Source organism: Stereum hirsutum, assembly GCF_000264905.1.
Source record: "Stereum hirsutum FP-91666 SS1 unplaced genomic scaffold STEHIscaffold_6, whole genome shotgun sequence".
Classification (NCBI taxonomy): domain Eukaryota; kingdom Fungi; phylum Basidiomycota; class Agaricomycetes; order Russulales; family Stereaceae; genus Stereum; species Stereum hirsutum.
This window is the reverse complement of record NW_006763136.1, coordinates 867646-886317: the sequence shown is the minus strand read 5'-3', so window position 1 is coordinate 886317 and position 18672 is coordinate 867646. Positions and strand designations below refer to the sequence as shown.

Below are 18672 nucleotides of genomic sequence, written 5' to 3'. Positions count from 1 at the left end.
ATCCGTTTCGAACGATTAACGAATGTGGAGCAGTCGAGAGCAATCTGGACGCACTAAGAGAAGAACACGATAGAGCCGACGTCCATCGACCCGTCGCTAGCTCTGCTCGATATCGTCCGGGATGGCTCCTCCTTCTGCCAAGCTCGGGTCCATGAAACTGTTGTTACATTTCGTGCATACAAAGAACAGGATCATTCTCGTCTCTTTCCGCTTAGATTGATCTTGAAAGAAAACGGCGCTGGGACAGAAGGCGCGTAAGGATGTAAGGATATTAGACGAACGGCTAGACGTACTCTTCGTGACCGCATTTCGGGCATGTCATGTTCGAATGGGCCTATTCAGAGTATGAGAAAGAGAAAGGATCATAAGAAGAGAGAGGACGCACCAATGAAGGGTCGACGCCAAGATCATTTGTTACACCAACTTGCTCCCTGAAAGACGATATGCCGTAAATCCTTTCAGTCGTGTCAAAGACAGAAGGACTCACTTTGTGACCGTAAGCAAGTCGTTTCTGTACACGCAGCTATTATCCCCGACTTCGGAATGTGTGCATATCCGACATGCGTAGACCATTGTTCTGCGCTGCTGATCGGCTTTGGGATAAAGAAGGTTGTTGCATTCACCGCAAAAGTGAAGCGAGGCCTGCGGGCACAAAGCAACAGAAGTGAGAAAAGAAAGATGAAATCGATAACAAAACATGTGCGAACCATGGTGTGAACGAAGCAAGGTTTAAGATTGGGCTGGAAAGGCGAGGTCGTAAAAGCTGCAAGTGGTCGCAACGTTGAAAGACTTTGAAAGCAAACCGGGAGTCCGAGACGCGACACTTTTGTGAGCGGCGTGTGAGCCGAAAGATCGGCGCGCGGACGGCTACAAAAGGCGCGTCGAACGCGCCACTGTTAAATGCCACTGCAGCTTTCTCTCCCTTGCACCACTCCAGCCTCACCACGTCCTCCTAATATTCTCGCAATGAGCCCGTAAGTATCTCTCCCACTCTTGCGCGGAGGCATAAGCAAACTTTTGTTGCCTTCAGCGCTGCATCGACTCAAGGCTCAGATCCGAACGCCACTACTAGCAGCAATTCTCAGTTTGGTCACCACTGGAGCTTTTACCTCGACACCACGGACATCTATCTGGAGGTGGGTAGTCGTCCGACTCAAATGTTTACACCCTCTTCGACATTGGAGCTTATTATAATGGTTCTTTATTATTAGGTCGAAAAGGAGCTTTACAAGGTCCCTCGTTATTTACTCGTGCGAGAGTCTGTTTTCTTCCAGGACATGTTTTCGCTGCCCAAAGCGCAGGAAAGTAGTGCCGAGGGTCTCTCTCGCGAATACCCCATTCACCTTCCCGGCACCACGAAGGCTGAGATGGTAGCGCTAGTGGAGTGCCTACACTGGTGGTATGCTTTGTCCACATCTGTTCGCCTAGTTTACTGAATGGCATCCGCTAACCAGTCGCACTTGTAGCATGCGCGATGAATCTACCCTCGACCTACCACCTGAATTCTGGGTTAACCTTCTCTCAATCTCCTCGCGCTTGCTCTTTGACTGCTTCCGGACCCATGCTGTCAAAGAACTAACAAGCCTATCCTCCCGCTTTAATCCTATTGAAAGAGTACGCCTCGCGCTTCAACACGATATAGACGCATGGCTCGAGCCAGCGTATAGATCCATTATACTTGACAAGACACCTCTTTCCTTCGCAGACGCTGGCAAACTCCCGTGGGAGATAGCAGCTCTACTCTTCCGTTCTCGAGAAATCTTTCACTCACAGAAAGGACCGTCCTCGACCGGCGTCGCCCCCATCGCTGGACATGGATTTACGACCACTACCGCACCGCCATTTCATTTCTCGACCACTTCAGGGGGCGGTTCGTGCTTTGGACTTCCAGAGGACCAACTCAGAAAGGAACTCGCTCCCAAGCGTAGTGCACAATCCATCCTCGCGGAGCAACTTGTCCTTCTTCAGAAGTATCGAGAGGAAGTGAGGACCCAGCACGCCCAAGGGCGAGAGTAAGCATGTTAGCATTCGCGTTACCGTCGTGTTTTTGACTCACTCTGTACTTTCATAGGTCTGAGTCTTGAAGCTATGGCAGTATATACCACACTACTTTTACGCCTTTTTTCCCGTTTTCTTTCTCCTTGTACGCTGTATCCTTGCACTTCATGATCTAGTATGTCGTTGTATTGTAATCGCTTGAGTTCAGGTGGACCTGACTCCAGATCACCTCTTTTATGACGAATGTTTTTCCATCGACAAAGCGGACTTCCTGCCCTGACTATCTTGAAAGTTGACTTGTCATGCAGAGTGATCCTTTCCATGCTCGGTTCTCTAGAGGCTCCGATACGAGATTTAGGAAGCCCCTCTTTCTTTCAATACGAAGGTATATCGTACACATTCGCGCTCACCTTAGGGCATCTGGAACATCATGGTTGGGTACTTAGCGTGTGTGGCGTCAGCACGGGTGGCACTGGGTGACAGGTACGAAATGGAGTGATTGTGATGTCACGACGTCCACAACTGAGCACAACTGCCCACAACCGGAGCGCTAAGCGCTCTCTTGATCAATCACCACTACATTTTCTTGAAGCTTCCCGGTCAACTCTTTTCGACTCGTATACTTCTCCTTGCTTTGAGTAGTGATATGACTTCGTAAGCCTGACTGTGCCTCCATTGAAGTTTGTCCTTCGCTGATACCGACTTGAACTTGAACATAGCAACTCTGAAGCTCAATCTGAGGACGAGTTGGGTAGTTCCCACCCTCAGCTCAGCTTGATTCATCGCAGCAAATCTTTCTTCTTCGAGGATCCAGCCCTTGTGTCTGTGCGCGTGAGTTCATCTCAATCCTCTGGCCTACCGTTTGGGTGGTACTGATTGGCAACTATTCGACACTCGATGATCCATTCATCATAGGCTGGTATCCGTATCTACCGCGTACATCGCTTTTTTTTAAACCGAGAGTCAACACTTTTTGCAAAGATGTTGAATCTGTCAGACTGCCCGGACGGGTATGGAGAATCAGATACCAACCCGGTTGTCCTCATGGATACTACCGAAAGCGAGTTTGAAGCCTTGTTGAAATTTTGGTACCATGGGTATGCCATCGATTACCCATCCCTTTCCAATATGGTCGCCCCTAACGCTTCGCTCACCAGTCAATACCCGGACTACCATCCTGGCTTCGACGAGATGCTCTCCCTACTGAGGATCTCCAAGCGTTTCGAATGCGAAAAGATACTGGCATTTGTGATGTCCCAGCTAACGGGCCCTTGGCTGGAATCACCAGACTGCCGTGCTATTCCGCCAGTGGAGAAGATCACTATCGCAATAAAATATGGCATTCCGCAGTGGCTCGAACGAGCCTATGCGAGCTTCGTCCGAGGAGAGAGCACTTTGTCCGTCGACGACGCAAAGAAGCTCCCGCCGGAAATAAACACGTTACTCTTGATGTCTCGAGATGCTTATCGTGACCCTAAAAATCGCGCGTTCAAATTTTCTACCCGTCCACCTCTGCACTCATCACCCTTTGGTGCGAGTCCGACCTCGCTCTTTGGCCCGAAACCTGCTTTTAGCATCGCTTCTACGTCGTCGGCAAGCACGCCTGTGGACAAGACGTTTGACTTCGGAAGCACCCCGTCGACCGCACACACGTCGCCGCGAACACCATCTTCCCAAATTTTCGGCGGACTATTTACCCCACCCATCCCACCTCCTGGTGGACCATTCTCCCAATCGTCTAACGGAGCATACCCCTCATTTCCTGTCACCCCTTTCGCCGACCCACCGCGGCCCTCATCTCCCCCCTCCGCTCCAAAGTCTTTCGACTTCACTGCCCTTTCTATATCCGGCTCGAAAGCAACAGTTGGTGCTGCATCTGGTGGTTCTACGGCATCGACTCAGTGCATACGTTCAGCCGAGGAGATCATCACCGACATGATGGTGGAGTTGAATATAGATGCGAGGTATCGAGGGAAGAACGGGGCATGATTTTTAAGTGTGTGCGCACTATTGCTGGTCAATATATTCAATCCTTGTATGTCCTTAAACAGATGCGCTATCCGGATTTTGCTTGCTCTTAGTACGACCTAGGTTCTTCAGTCCTCAGGCCTCAGCTTTAACGGCGTTGTCCACGATTTTTCTAGGTTTTCTCCCTTCGTACTGGATTGTAGTCGCATAAGTTCAGATCGAGTTTGACTGTGTCCTCAACCCTTCTCCTCTAGCATAAGAAAGCCGCACTTTCTGTATGTGGATATGTTGGTATCGCGAGCCCGAGAGGTGGTTGCTAACAACTCCATGCGACATCGATCCCTCACCGAGACTCGTATATAACGATCGGTTCTAATGTTGTGAGCAAGTGGAATTGGACCAAGAAAGTGAGACCACATTTGACCTTGCACTTGCCTTGCACCGGAAGTTCCAAGTCACCAGCTGGGCCCGATAACTTGGTCGTGAAGACAAAAGAGAGTGATTTTCGCACGCCTCAGTAACGACGCAGCTTTTCTCCTTTCACTCTGTTGTGGAACTCAACCTTCTTTTCTTGATCAAACATGTCTTGCAACGCTTCTAGCCCTCATGACGACGCAGAACATATTCAACCTAGTCGGCACCCTACCTTCTACATGGAGGACGGGAATGTTCACCTTCGAGTGGGAAAACCGTAGTACCTTCATCGCTCTTTGCTCACCAAGGCTGACTAGCTTCCAGGTCGGCAGCGTTCTTTTCAAAGTTCATCGTTACTTCTTAGTCCGCGAGTCAGATTTTTTTAAAGATATGTTCTCGTTGCCACAAGCGGCAGCCGAGAATGTTGAAGGTCTCTCGGACGAGAACGCCATTCTGTTACCGGATACTACTCAAGCCGAGATCTACAATCTCTGTTCGTATCTCTATTTTGGGTACTTCGTATTATTTTCTTCTCGTTTGTCCGTCTTAATGACTTGCCCTAGGATGCGCGATGACTACAAACCGACCGACCAGACCTGGACACATCTACTCTCCATCGCTACTCGCCTGCTCTTTGATCGCATCCGCCGCCATGCCATAACGAAATTGACGTTTTCTGGACTGCGGCCTCTCAGTAAGGTAGTCCTGGCGCTAAAGTACGATATAGGGCAATGGCTCGGACCAGCTTACGAACAGATTGTCCGCGATCGAAACTCCCTTTCGTTCGAAGACGCGAGCCTACTACCGTGGACTGTTACCACTATGCTCTTACGCGCCAGAGAAATCTACCATCACTCAGACAATTTCATAATACCTCCTACTCCTCCAACGCTGACGAGCGCTGCAGCTAGCAACAGCAATGGATCAGGGTCTATCTTCGGATTTTTCGCATCGCCAGTGGATACGACGCATAAGCTCACCGCCAATGCAATCGTCAACAAACAGTTGGAATTGCTCAAGAAGTATCAGGATGAAGAATCCAAGAGGTCACGGTAAGCGTCTGCTGATAAGTAATTTCGTAACTTCGTGCTCATATATATCTATAGGGCCTGAAATACGGTGATGACATGTCTGCTGTCCATATGTATACTCTTGCTGAGACGCAGTTTCTCCCATTGCCCGATGGCTGCATGGGACCCCCTTGACGTGGGGTGTAAGACACTATATCTGTCCATTGAGTTTTTCGAGCGTGTAGTGGCCTTAATAATTGTACCATATACTATACGATTCTGACCTTTTCCGAGTAACTGTGGCGGTGGCCCTTCCTCTCTGCGTGGAACCGACAACGTGGTGCTGACACCATCACATGCAGTTGCCCTGCAGTTGCCGTAGCATTGATCCCAGGATCTCTTCACGACTGTCATCTGGGCTACTACCATTCTGTTATGGACCAGTCAGTTTTTTGGTTGACTAGTCTCCTCTAATTGTGAGATTTTTTGCGCTGACCTCGATACCGTGGGGGATGACAGCCCCCAACCCAATCAGGCTGTTCTCACGAACCCAGACGCTCCAGGAGTGCAGCGGCACGACACTTTCTACCTTCAGGATGGAAATGTTCATCTGCAGGTGAGTCCCATAACTCATGGCCATAATCAAGGCGCCGTAGTGACAAGTAATGCTAATAATCCATTGCCATCTTACACGATAATATCCGCTTCCAGATCGAAGGTTGTATTTATAAAATACATAGATACTTCCTCATCCGCGAGTCCGTCGTCTTTCGCGACATGTTCTCCGTGCCTCAAGGCGAGATCGAGACTGTAGAGGGGCAATCCGATGAGAACCCGATCATGGTCGCAGATACGACCAGAGCGGAGTTCGATAGCCTTCTGCGATTCCTATACTTTGGGTACGTGGAAACTTCCTTCTTCACTTCACCCCGTGCTGAAGAGTATACTACAAGGCAGTATGCATAAGGATTATAAACCACCCATCGAGGACTGGATATCACTTCTCTCCATATCGTCGAGGTTCCTTTGTGACCTCATCCGACAACGCGCAATCGATGAACTCACTTCACGAAGGAAGCGCTCAGGCGGCGTTACCCCTATAAAGCAAGTCGTCCTTTCTGTCAAGTACGACATCGAGTCATGGCTCGAGCCCGCTTGTGCCAATCTCGTCCGTGAGAGCCAAACATTATCTCGCGAGGACGCGGCCCAACTGCCGATGGAGATCGTCTTGTTACTCCTACGGTCACGAGAGGTATTTTATTCTCGCGAAAATATTCCCTGCAAAACATGCTCTGTACCCCTTGGGTCTTTGAACACCCCTACCTCATCGGCGTGGCCAGGAGCCTCGAGTACTGGGGGAACAGGTGGGTTTGGTGGATTCGGCCGGGCAGCCCCGCCTGATCCAGTACCAAGACGTACACCCGAGGATATCATTTCAGAGCAGATGCGGCTTCTGAACATCAATCAGAAGACGAACTCCAGCAGTGACCCGGTGACGCTTGTAAGTCTCTTAGGTGATCCTTTGTACCTGGTCAGTTTCCTCACCAAAGCTGAAGACTCTTTACATTCTTGCAGGGATGAGCGCCTTGCTTCCGTTTTCGGAGGAAGCTCTAACTCCATATTCGCTATGTGCTCTGCTTGGACTTCTGTGCATACATATCCCTCGTTGAGTTTCAATATATTCGTTGACTGCTTGAAGTCAACGATCGTCGCCCTTTGGCTGGAGTAGTTTGAGGGAAACTGTGACTACACTCTATGCTCACTGTGCCCCAAAGAGGCGTTGGATTAGTGACAACATTGTGTGGCACAAAGGTCTTTGTTCAAAACCGCTTCATATAGCGCTGCATGCCTCGCGCCACTCCAAGCTTTTCCTCCTGCCTACTACTACACATTCATTCATGACAGCTCTCTGCCAAACATCTCTGAAGATGTCCCAGCCCAGGTCACAAACGCCAACGTAAGCCGAGATCTATCACATCACCTCAGCTCCGGCCTCATCGACTGCATTGCGGTCCTGACGTCGCGATGCAATCGATAGTCGTAGCATTCTCAAAAACAGAGACGACCTCAAATTCCATCCGAGATACTTCTTTGAAGATGGGAATGTTTTCTTGCAGGTACATCTGCCTGCTGTTTGGCGCCTGCATTGTCTCACCTGTGGTTTTGAGTCCAGGTGGGTGACTGCATATACAAGGTACATCGGTACTTTCTCATCCGCGAGTCTGCCGTCTTCAAGAGGAATTTCGAGCGGAAGGAATCCTGGCGAGCCGACGACACAGAAGGCCCAGGAAAGTCGGAACAAAACCCCCTTGTCCTCCACAACGTCACTCCATTCGAATTTGACCAATTACTGGAATTCATATACTTCGGGTAAGTGCAAAGCCGTACTCCTTTGTCCTCAGGAAGAACGACACGACTGACCGGGACTTGTGCTCGCAGGATGCACAAGGCATATTGTCCTACCATCGACGAGTGGACGATGCTCTTGAAGATTGCATGGCGACTCGAGTCTGAAGGTATCAAACAGCATGCTATTGCCGAACTTACTGCGCGGAAGGACAGCGTCACAGAAGGTCTTCCTCCAACCGAACAGATCCTGATGGCACTCTGCTGCGACATCCCTTCATGGCTCGAGCCCGCATATGCCAAATTGGTCTACGATCCTGCCCCCCTTACAGTCGATGTTGCCGTGAAACTGCCTCCAGAGATCGCCATCGTTCTCTCGCGCGTGCGAGAGTTATATTATCATCGGGATAATTGGACTTGGGTTAGTAACTACATTGGAGGTCGACGCGTTCACCATCGGCATAGTTGGAGCTCTGGGATGACAGCGACGACGAATGTAAAGTGGGTGTCTGCACATAGGCGATCCGCAGAGGAGATCGTCAAGGAACCCCTCGCGCTCCTTGGCGACTATCAATGGCCAAGGGATAATCGAGAGAGGTACGTTCAGTGTTCTATAGAGGTTGCCGGATTGAACACTGACGTTGGTACGCACAGGTCGTGTCATGCGATGGAACCATCAAAACGCGTAAGCCGAAGTACGATATGAACAACTTCAACTTCGGTACGCAGTGCCGAATCAAGCGCGCGCCGTTGAGTGCAAACCTCGACGAAGATATGAAGAAAGCAAAGAAAGCGACGTTATCGTACAACCGGACGGCCCACAACCAACCAACGGACGGGAAGGATAGTCCTATGAACAACTCGCGAGTGTTAGTCTCCGTTCGTCATAAAAATACACATAACATACCTCGAGTCCCAGCCATCATAGTCACCTCAGCTCATCACACTCCCCATAATCCTGATTTGCTCCGCCACAATCTCCTCTGCCGACCTATGTGGCGTAACACCCTCATCGCCACCCCACCAGGCCCTCTCTACTCTCTTCCCGCTCGCCGAACCCGGTCCCGCATGACTTGCAAAACCTCCCACCCCATTTGTTCCCCTCCCGGAATGCACATAACTGCAATTCGTGCACGGCATGTTGTCCCTGTTCCAATACATCTCTCTCGATCGCGTCAGAAGCATGACCGTATGAAGCGGAACACGCGACGCTTCAGCGAGTGTGAGAGGACGTGTACGTCGGACAGCAGCGATATAGGCTGGTACGAGCCAAGAGGGGATGTTATGTTTGAAGGAGAGGACGATTTGGTCGATGGGGTCCATTGTTGACTGGCGGGCAGAGAGTTCTTTGATGGCTCGTTGGCGGATGCGATCAAATGAGAAACGTGCGGAGATGGAGAGGACGGCACTCCAAACCTGGAGGGAGGCTCGGTAGTCGTCGTGCATGCTGAGGATGTGGCGCAATTCATTAGTTGATGAATGGTCATCGCGAATTGTGACGAACGTACCCGAAGTATATCAGTCGGAGAAGGTTGTCGAGCTCCACTACAGTAGTCTCTGGAAGAACGATAGGTCGGTCGTCTGATTCACCTTCGCCCTCCTCCAACTGCCCATACGGATTCGCCAATAGTTGCTCGAAAAAGCTTGACTCCCTTGTCAAGAAATACCGGTGGACCTTATAAAGTGTCTCGTCCGAGTCTGCCTAAGGTATCACGGACCGTTATGAGCATCTAAATCAACTCGGCTTCAGGATAGAGGGCAAGGCTCACCCGGAGAATGACATTCCCATCGTCGATATAAAAGACGGGATGATATTGCAATGGAATGGACTGGCTCAGAATCTTGCTCGATGTGGGCTTCGGGCTATATTCGACCCTGGTGATAGTAGATTCAGAATCGGACCTTCCACATCCAATCCAAAGTCCCAAGTCCAAGACCAAGACCAAAATCCAATCCCGATCCACAAAAACAAAACCAATGCCATACGTTTGTTCGCCTATTCAGCCGAACATCAAGAGATCCGAAAAGGCCGGAAACATACGCACGATATGGAAAGTCTTCGCTGAGACATACCGTATTCAAGCGAATCAAGTCAAGAGGGATCGAAACTAGGAACACAGAGCAGGGAAAGCGGACTGTTTATCAGGAAGATGGCGGGGCAAACGAGAGAGAACGTCTCTTCATCGCTGTGCTGGCCGATGAGATAGATGATCAAGCAGCACCGTGCTCACGGCCTCGAGCTCACCATGAGGTTGACAGGCAGTTCATTGACGCACAAATTCCGTATGAAAAGCGTTGTCCGCGCGTGGCCCAATCGTCTCAACCGAGACTCTGGTAGGCCACAGGTATGATCGACATTGGGAGGTCTAGAGTACGCTTTGCCGTGCAGTTCGATGGGGATCAGTGGGCACCCAAATCTTGCCCTACCTCTATAAGCAGGGTTGAAGTAGACAAAACGAAACCGATCTTATTATGTAGAGAATGGCGAGAATACGAATGCCGCCAAGGCCAAGGCCAGACTTCGGGACCTCGGCCATGTGGCCAGCCCACTAGATGCAATCTACAAGGATTTGTTGCATGTCTATGCGCTACAAAACTGGTATGAATATGAAAATACTTCTTCAAGCGTCCCCAGGTTTATCAGACCTAAAAGACCATCAAGGCATTTGGGCCAACCTCTCTTGAACCTTTTCACTGCTCGGTATGCTCTCCATTGCGCCATTTGAACGACGCTCAACACACATAGCAGCAGCCTGAAGAGCCACATTCAACTCGCCACACATCTACGAGACCCAAAAACAAGAGCTCACCGTCAAGCAAACCCTCATCAAATCACCCGCCTCTCTCAGTCCGATAGGCGACACTCCCTGTTCGTGCATCTGCATCAAACCTCTCACAAAATATCCTGCGAAACAATCTTCAGCGCTCGTTGTGTCCCTGATCACATCTTCCCCGCCTCCAACAGCGCCCTTCAACTCCGCGGCTTCAAGATACAAACACTCCTGCTGGTCATGAATAAGCACAATCACTCCGAGCGCGCCCAGAGTGCACACAATATTGGTGCGTTCAGAGAAGTGTCTGTGAACGTGGAGGCGTTTGATGGTGGAGTAAGCTGTCCAGATGGGCTGGTACTTTTCGGAAGAGGATACCCCGGTAGGCATCACGATGTATGGGCGAGCCGAATCGTCGTGAAGCTCGACGTCTGGGGTGTCTTCCTCGTCATCATCTACAGCGGGACTTGTGTGTGAGGAACCGTGAGACCTTGTGCCTTGACCTTGCTCGTGATTCCGATTTTGAGAACTATCTCCCTTAGAATGGGCGATATGGTCGGATGCACGATTCCCATGTTTGTGGCGGTATCGTAAAGACTTCAGCAATGCTTCTGCTTCTCCTTCGTTGACAAGAAGCCAGTCCAGGTGTTTCCAGGGAAAGTGGAAGAGTTCCTCTCGTGAGGGCATGGGAGACGGGTTGAAGATGGTAGTCGCGGATTGATGGTGGAAATGGGTGAGATGGGAAATGGTCGTTTGAGAAGGGATCTCATTCTGGAGTAGAATGTGGGTTATGGTCGAGGTCAGAGGTTCAGAGGACTTGGATGAGAAATGGGACGAGGGAGGGGTCTGGGTGTGATTGGCGCCTTTGTGAAGGACTGAGAATACAAACGTTCGACATAGTCAGGCGACAATTTGGAATGGCAATTGGACACTCGGTCTCACTTATGCGCTTCTGTCCGTTCGGTGAGAGCAGGACAATCAAACGTCCTGTGGACCCCTGTAATTTTAATTTAACGCTTGGAAGAAGGCGATCTTCGTCGTCTTGACGTACCTCCGCCTTCTTGACGTACCTCCGCCTCATGAACTGCGCTGACATCAACCCCATATCCCCTCAGTTGGTCAATGACCCAGCCTCCATCCTCGCCTACAGCGCCTACGAGAGCGACACTCCCACCGGCGCGAGCGACCGCCACGGCCTGGTTGGCACCTTTGCCTCCAACTCTCCGCTCAAGCTCAGTTGAGAATATCGTTTCCCCTGGTCGCACAGCATCGTCGACTACGTGATTCATACATCCGCGTAATTATGTAAGCTGTAGAGACGATGAGGCAAATAAATACCGTGAAAGAGCTCGTCGATATCTATTCGAAAAAAAACGATGTCATTGAATGTATATTTCATTGTGGCGCACACTCACTGATGGCACCTCGGACAAGACAACGAGAAGGACGCGAAGACATGGCCTACGTAGCCGTTGAGTGTGCCAGAGATGGTGATGGAACAAGACATCGTCGATTAGACGTCGATGCAAGCCGACCTCAAGCGCTTAAAACAACGCCACTCTTCAGTACTTCAGTGGAGCCGCGATGGACAGGATTTCCCAGACTAGACTTCTTCCACTTCAAGACCATTATAGATATTGAAATTTCATCGCATCTTTGGCTTGGTGGAGGGCTTTGAACACGCGCAATCGGACCATCAACAGAATGCCGTGCTAGAAGTACAAGGTCACAAATCCGATTCTCAAGCGACCACCCAAGCCCAACATGGGCGACAAGCAAGACTCCCGGAAAGCAGATATGGAATAGAGCATGGAATCATGGGAGGATGACATGGACATGTTCGGAAGTACATGCGAGTTTTGGGGTCAAAGACAGCGTAGCGACGAAACCGAAACCCGACGAGACGATCAGAACTAGAGATGGAAGCAAATGGGATCAGTGGGAGAAGAAAGAGGGCGATAGATGAATCAGATAAAAGGCGAGCGAAACATGAAGATAGGGAGGAGATATGGCTTAGGGCGAAAGAGTAGAAGTGAAGGTGAACGGTGAAAGGACGCACGCGAAGAGGTTGGAAGAACCACTTGTTCTTTCCGCTGGTGTACCTCTCCTCCAAAAGCTTCTTCACCTGCTTCTTGGCATCTTCCCGCTGTGACGGCTCCTTGAACGTCTCGCTGGCGACAACACCCTTCAAACCCTCAAGCTCGACGGAGTACCGGGTGGGGAAAAGGTGCGAGTAGTTGACGGTCTTCTCAGTCATTCCGCCGTACAGATCCCGAATGACCAGACCCCACCAGATTCCCGTTAAACAATCGCATTCGAAACCAAGTCACATCATGACCCAATGAACCAGACCATACACCAAGCAACGCGCATGCTAGTCAGAATCGAAGACAAGGAGTGTAAAGTAAAGCGACGCACCTTGATGAAAGGCTTAACCTTGCTCCTCTTCGCCAGCTTCTTCGCACCCATCCGCTTTGTGACCTTCAAAGGGTAACGCTCGATACCGGCGATGATGGCATGCGGGTAGGGGCGCTCCTTGGTGCCCTCGTCCAACTGCTTGATAACAACGACCTTCTTGCCTGCCTGACGACCTTGAAGGAGGATCGCAACCTAAGTTGATATAGCGTGATTGTGTAAGTCAATTGTCCATCCGTGCTGCTTGTGGCCTAGGGCAGGGTAAACGTACTTTTCCGGGCTTGTAAACTAAAAGCAAAAATGAGCATAATATTTACGGACATGGCTCCGTTACGGGATTGGACGTACTTCTGACCATCTTGAGGAGTCGGCGGGGATGAAGGGGACGGCGGCGGCGGGGATTTCTTGCTTAACGTTGGACGCGGTCACCAGCCAACGCGCCACAGCAAGCCACCCGGAGACTCCCGAGCTCAGCTGTACAGTTGACTGTCACGACGTGACTTCCCTTTCTGTGAAAGGCAATATGTTTGGCTTTTCTCCACGCCCCGCCTGAATGGCGCGTCCCCACCGCTCATCAAGTTCACGTATATATATCAGTGGCCGCGTTCCCTGAATATTTGTTCTCGTCATCGATTTCGCCTTCTGGTTGACGATGCTCCCATGGTTTCTACGGCTCTTTGCATAGAACGAGCCCGCACCGCATACCGTGTCGTGTGGACCTGACCTTCGCCAGTCGTCAGCGTCTTGACTCTAACGCAAAGTTTACACCGTGAGACTAGGGTGAAGATACCCCATAGAATCACCCTCGAAACCAATCTACAATGTTGGTGAAGTAAAGGGATTTTTTGGTGGGTAGTTTACGCAGGAAGGTATATCGTCCGTATTCTTCACCTTTGCAAATCATGTCCTTGCTTTGACAGATGCCATACGCTTATATGCTTAAAGTTCGTCCTCCTGCGTAATAGTTCCATAAGGACGTATGTATGCTTCTATTCTCTCGACCTTTCTGAAAGATCCCCTCGCTGCCGTCTGCAAGCCGCCTTAATTGCGCAACGGGCTCTGTATCGTCCGGTCATTCGCTTCGTGCGGCTCTCGACCTCACTAATCTAGAGAACATGTGTATGACGATGAGAATGGACGGGTATCCTTGGCCTTGCTGTCGTCCCGTGGCTGTCCGAAGAGGAATTAGGACGGTGCACGTCCGTGCATGATGGGCACATCCACTCTCACAGATCCTTGGTCGACTCGTGCATTTCGAGTAATTTCCGACCTGCGAGGACCCCATTTGTCCTCCATGACATTCGCAATCGTCCGTCGAGTGCCGATAATGACGCGTCACTTCGCTCAATTGCAAAAACAAGTGACCCCGTTGAGCTCTGCAACCAACCCTCTCATAACGCAGATGTCTCCATTTCGTTTGGTTGTGTTTGCCGTTTTCATTTCTTTTTGAGGTGCTTTCTTGAGGTTCGAACTAAAATAGTCAGGTATTGCCATTCTGGCCAGTGCGCTAACACACTTTGAAGGCATCGACGTTTATCCTGCAATTAAAGGTTAGTGCTTTCAAGCGACGACGGCGGTTAACCATTTTGGCCGTAAAGATTGCCCTCTTTTGGTGAGACCAGTCTGAGTTTCACACTGATCATCTCGCTTCTGTAGGCCGACTGTCCGATATATTTATTGACAAACGGGGCGTAGCTCCGGTAGGTCTTGTTATTTGGGTATTCCATCCCCATCCGATACCTGCGTGTGCCATCCAGCTGGATGAGCGGCCCCACCATCAGAGGCCATTATTTGCTCCAGCGAAGTGGATGATGAGCAAAGTACGTCAATCACCCCGTGCCGAGATGTCAATTAGAACCCCAAAGCCCCCCTAATCCCGCGTTGGGACATCTCCAGGTCCTCCGAGGCAATGTGTCATTGTCCTCCGCCTCACGGTCATCTCCTGTTTTAAGCATTCATAACGGCCTGTGGTCAGCGGCTCCATCAGGGCGAGCATGCGGTCCATCCTCGTCGTCAACAGAGTCGCCGAACTGTGCATGAGAAAAAACGCAACATTTCCAGGTATCGGTCCATGAGCGAAAGTCTGAGGTCCATTGACGGTATAAAACCGTTCTGGGATGACGTCTCCATTATCCTCACGCGAGGTGCATTTTCCCCGCTCGACGTTGACTAGGTCATGGCCCCAACGCTTTCTTATTTGGCATTGACCAGCGCCCTTCTCTCGCTTTCTTCGTGTATCTCTGTTTGTGCTACGCTCAGTCGCAGGTCCTCAGACGTGAACACCGTCTGTGCTAGCATAGCATCCTCCATTTCGTCGGCCTCAGAAGTTTTTTACCCTCGTATGTGTCCCTGCCGACCATACCTTCACTCGATCCTCCTGCTGATTAGGGATCACTCTTGTTCTCTATGGCAGTGTCCATACAGTATACCGCGGACAACGCTCACTGGGCTTCATCAAGCGCGCAGTCGTCGACATGCTCAGTAGAGCCCGGGACAGCTGAGGACGTTGGAACCATCGTGCGTCCACACTACCCCATCCTTCCTGCCATATGTATAGTGGTGAACGAAGTCTTTCTATCTCGTCTAGCTTCAAATTCTCGGCGAGAACCAAACATCATTCGCCGTTCGTCCACTCATTCCACTTCACTCATATTGGCTTAACTCATGATATCAACGTTATGAAGGTTAAAGGTGGCGGCCACAGCTCCAATCCCGGCTTCTCATCTACCGCCGGCGTCCAAATCTCCATGTCCCGCTTTGGTGAAGTGATCTACGACGAAGCTGCAAGCACTGTTGAGATCGGGGCGGGCCTTATCTGGGACGACGTATATGAGGCTCTTGCGCCGTATGCAGTCAACGTCGTTGGAGGTCGTGTGACGGGTGTTGGCGTGGCTGGGTTCACCCTTGGCGGAGGTACGTGCTCTTCCCCGTCGGGTTTATGATGGAGGCAACAGATGTTGATATAATATTTTGTTTGTGATCTGCCATCAGGGTACTCGTGGAAGTCCAACCAGTACGGTCTGACGGTCGACACTATTCAAGCTTATGAACTTGTCCTCCCTAATGGGACTGTCACAACCGTCACTTCCGACAACGATGACCTCTTCTGGGCTTTGAAGGTTCGTGTTCTACTCCCGTGGAGATAGACTGAGCACGCTAATTGATACCCTTGCGATGTATAGGGTGGTTTCAACAACTTCGTATGACTACCATTAGGACCCTTTTCTATCATCCTTTATCTTCTTACTCCCTATGATTGCGTAGGGTATTGTGACTAAGTTCACCCTCAAGACATTCCCTCAAACCGAAGTCTGGGTAAACTCTGCATACGCTTCTTCCACTGACGACGAGATCTCACCACCTTCGATCTATGGCTCTTGCTACTAGGGCGGACTCATCACCATCACTGAACCCTATCTCAACCAGACCGCAGCCGCGGTCGCATCCTTTGTGGCAAACACGACCGACCCGAAGGCCGCCACCATTCCTACATTCAACTTCGTGCTTGGTGCTGTGAGTCACTCCTTTTCGACTCACTTTGATGGTTGAACCTGGTGCTGATATTGCCATCGCCAATCGTCGGTCTCTCTTTTTCTCAGCCTGGTGTTTCGCTCTTGTTGTTCTACGATGACCCGACCCCTCCAGATGGTATTTTCGACGAGTTCCTCGCGATTCCGTATTTCACCAAGGATGTCAGCACGAGATCCTTCGTGTCGTTAGTCCAGAGTGCACCGGCTAACACCACGTCTGGGCTTCGGTAAGAAACAATACGGCTTGGCTCATAGCACCGTATCTATTCTGATTTTTTCCTTTCTTACCCACAACTCACAGTGGGCTCTTCAATACGGTCTCTGTCACGGATTACTCGAACAACCTTATGGACGTCATCATCCAGGAAACCATAGTAAGTCTCGACTATCTACAGCTCGTCGTTTTACTGCATTCTTACACGTTTGTCTTCGTTCTAGAAATGGGGAACCAAACTCCAATTATCCCTCGACTCCGGCGCCTTCATTTCCTACGACGTCGAGCCCTTCCTTCCCAACATGCTCTCCAAAGGTCCCGACTCCGCTTTCCCACCCACCCGCTCCGTCACATACTTCCCCACCAATATCTACTACGCATACATCGATCCTCTCTTCGACTCTACATTCCACGACGCATTAATCGAGACGGCGAGCACTATCCGGGCGGCGGCGGTTGCGGAGGGCCAGGATGTTGACGATGCGCCGATATACGGGAATTATGCTCTCTATGACGAGGATCTAGAAAGCATATGGGGAGATAATGTGGGGAGGTTGAAGGCGATCAAGGCGAGCGTGGATCCGGGTAATGTTATGGCGTTAGCGGGCGGGTTTAAGTTTTGAGTGAGATAGGCTGCATTGTTCAGGTGATGGGTGGCGTCAAGGGGTTTTTCGTCAGGTCTCGCATATCGCTATGGAAGATACCACGGACTCTTCTGTTGAGGGCCAAAGAACACTCTTTTGTGTTTCTCAATGTTACCTTTGCATGATTTCATTGGTTATAATGGCTCGCTAATCACAAATGGATATCATGTCTGCTTCATAGTGTTCGTTTCCTAAGCAGTTCGATGGGTAACAAGATTCTAATGCAAGCATATTCAGCTTTCTTTCCCAATCGTGGAGTGGCTTGGGCATAGGAGTACGAAGCTAATGGGCCTGCGCAGACCTCACCTCCGTCGACTGTACTCATGTCAGGCTCTTTCATCCCATGGGATGGTCTCAGCTCCCCTGTTCAAGTTTCTTTGGCAACATGAGACAAATTCGTGCATACACGTTCTACCTTCACAACGTTAGAGTTGAAACGAACGTGTGGTAAACCTCATCGTGGCAGATCTACACAAGAGGCACGACGGATAATTAGAGACTCCTCAGCATACTCTGGACCACACTGACCATCATATCCTCCCCGAAAAATACTATCCACAAGTCATCCCGATCAGTTAACCGTGGAGGTCGTGAACGGAGTGGCCGCAATCCCGACGCGCCTGATGAGAGTAGTTAGTATTCGTTCTGCATGTCGCTGACCAGCTCATCAGATACTCACTGGTTAGTGGTATCGAAGACACTGTAGAACCTCTCGAGGAAAGTTTGTCCATTGATAAAGTCCATACCCTGGTGATACATTATCCACAAGTCAGACCACCAAACGATATCATGAGGGGAGGACTTACAGAACCGCTGTTTGCGCCGATGTCCCCGACAATCAAGTATACTGCTAAGGTAGCCTGGTACTAAACCTAAGGCGTCACCTATAGCCAAACCCTAACCAAACCCAAACCAAGCCTAACCCTGTAGCTGAGGGTGTCGGCGTACGAATGTGAGTACTAGGAGCGCTTGTCCTAGGGGCACTAGCCCAGAGAGAATATGGGTGAACTGAGACCGTGGGCTTGGGGCTGGATACACCAGGACACAAGGTCACACTGAGTATGGCGAGAAGCAAAGGAGATCGAGTTAGGGAACTATTCTACGATACAGGTGGTTCTTATATACATCCTGGGCTGACCCTTTAGGGCACGTCCTCACTGTACACTAACGAGTGAACACTACAGGAATCCTTCATGGATATCCAGTGGGTCCAGCAATGGGCACAATGGGTACAAACCGCTGAGTCAACATGCACAAGACTATTCTAGAACGTTCCAGACCTGGTCACATGTCCCTACATCACGACCACAAGGTCACATGCCATCACGTGCCTACCACATGACTGGTCACGTGCCTATCCCC

General features: G+C 50.4%; 8 protein-coding genes across 8 annotated transcripts in view; 3 read left to right on the top strand and 5 right to left on the bottom strand.

Moving 5' to 3' along the window:
• Positions 1-96: 96 nt before the first annotated feature.
• Positions 97-710, bottom strand: STEHIDRAFT_130700 (uncharacterized protein; the record flags this gene model as incomplete). Its single annotated transcript, XM_007303469.1, has 5 exons — positions 97-238; positions 294-334; positions 386-431; positions 488-642; positions 708-710. 5 exons carry the CDS (start codon positions 708-710, stop codon positions 97-99), a joined length of 387 nt encoding a protein of 128 aa, XP_007303531.1.
• A 504-nt stretch (positions 711-1214) lies between these two features.
• STEHIDRAFT_56267 (uncharacterized protein) lies at positions 1215-2016 on the top strand (the record flags this gene model as incomplete). Its single annotated transcript, XM_007303163.1, has 2 exons — positions 1215-1396; positions 1467-2016. Coding segments are annotated over 2 exons (732 nt in total), but the record flags the coding sequence as incomplete, so codon positions are not given.
• A 4097-nt stretch (positions 2017-6113) lies between these two features.
• Positions 6114-7119, top strand: STEHIDRAFT_56499 (uncharacterized protein; the record flags this gene model as incomplete). Its single annotated transcript, XM_007303180.1, has 2 exons — positions 6114-6293; positions 6358-7119. Coding segments are annotated over 2 exons (942 nt in total), but the record flags the coding sequence as incomplete, so codon positions are not given.
• Positions 7120-8143: 1024 nt separating this feature from the next.
• STEHIDRAFT_120943 (uncharacterized protein) lies at positions 8144-9910 on the bottom strand. The gene is made up of 6 exons (XM_007303468.1): positions 9782-9910; positions 9506-9638; positions 9245-9438; positions 8644-9183; positions 8389-8586; positions 8144-8303 (listed from the first exon to the last, which is right to left on the bottom strand). Exons 1-4 carry the CDS (start codon positions 9805-9807, stop codon positions 8670-8672), a joined length of 867 nt encoding a protein of 288 aa, XP_007303530.1. The 5' UTR covers positions 9808-9910; the 3' UTR covers positions 8144-8303; positions 8389-8586; positions 8644-8669.
• Positions 9911-10393: 483 nt separating this feature from the next.
• Positions 10394-11965, bottom strand: STEHIDRAFT_56833 (Ribokinase-like protein; the record flags this gene model as incomplete). Its single annotated transcript, XM_007303201.1, has 6 exons — positions 10394-10489; positions 10547-10848; positions 11038-11382; positions 11559-11783; positions 11846-11866; positions 11923-11965. The coding sequence occupies 6 exons, from the start codon at positions 11963-11965 to the stop codon at positions 10394-10396; spliced, it is 1032 nt and encodes a 343-aa protein (XP_007303263.1).
• A 213-nt stretch (positions 11966-12178) lies between these two features.
• On the bottom strand, positions 12179-13352 carry STEHIDRAFT_78120 (60S ribosomal protein L27). The gene is made up of 5 exons (XM_007303220.1): positions 13271-13352; positions 13194-13210; positions 12926-13117; positions 12567-12755; positions 12179-12420 (listed from the first exon to the last, which is right to left on the bottom strand). The coding sequence occupies exons 1-5, from the start codon at positions 13278-13280 to the stop codon at positions 12415-12417; spliced, it is 414 nt and encodes a 137-aa protein (XP_007303282.1). The 5' UTR covers positions 13281-13352; the 3' UTR covers positions 12179-12414.
• A 1746-nt stretch (positions 13353-15098) lies between these two features.
• Positions 15099-17289, top strand: STEHIDRAFT_110509 (FAD-binding domain-containing protein; the record flags this gene model as incomplete). The annotated part of the gene is made up of 9 exons (XM_007303467.1): positions 15099-15261; positions 15336-15439; positions 15607-15835; positions 15914-16041; positions 16187-16237; positions 16310-16435; positions 16522-16679; positions 16754-16826; positions 16891-17289. The coding sequence occupies 9 exons, from the start codon at positions 15099-15101 to the stop codon at positions 17287-17289; spliced, it is 1431 nt and encodes a 476-aa protein (XP_007303529.1).
• Positions 17290-17521: 232 nt separating this feature from the next.
• Positions 17522-18672, bottom strand: part of STEHIDRAFT_96294 (family A1 protease) — a gene marked incomplete at its 5' end in the record, with an annotated part of 9671 nt that continues 8520 nt past the window's right edge. The window contains 5 exons of the mRNA XM_007303466.1: positions 17522-17528; positions 17617-17778; positions 17839-17930; positions 17990-18057; positions 18117-18170. Coding sequence (XP_007303528.1) covers positions 17882-17930; positions 17990-18057; positions 18117-18170 — 171 coding nt within the window. The 3' untranslated portion in view covers positions 17522-17528; positions 17617-17778; positions 17839-17881. The remainder of the gene's footprint in view (positions 17529-17616; positions 17779-17838; positions 17931-17989; positions 18058-18116; positions 18171-18672) is intronic.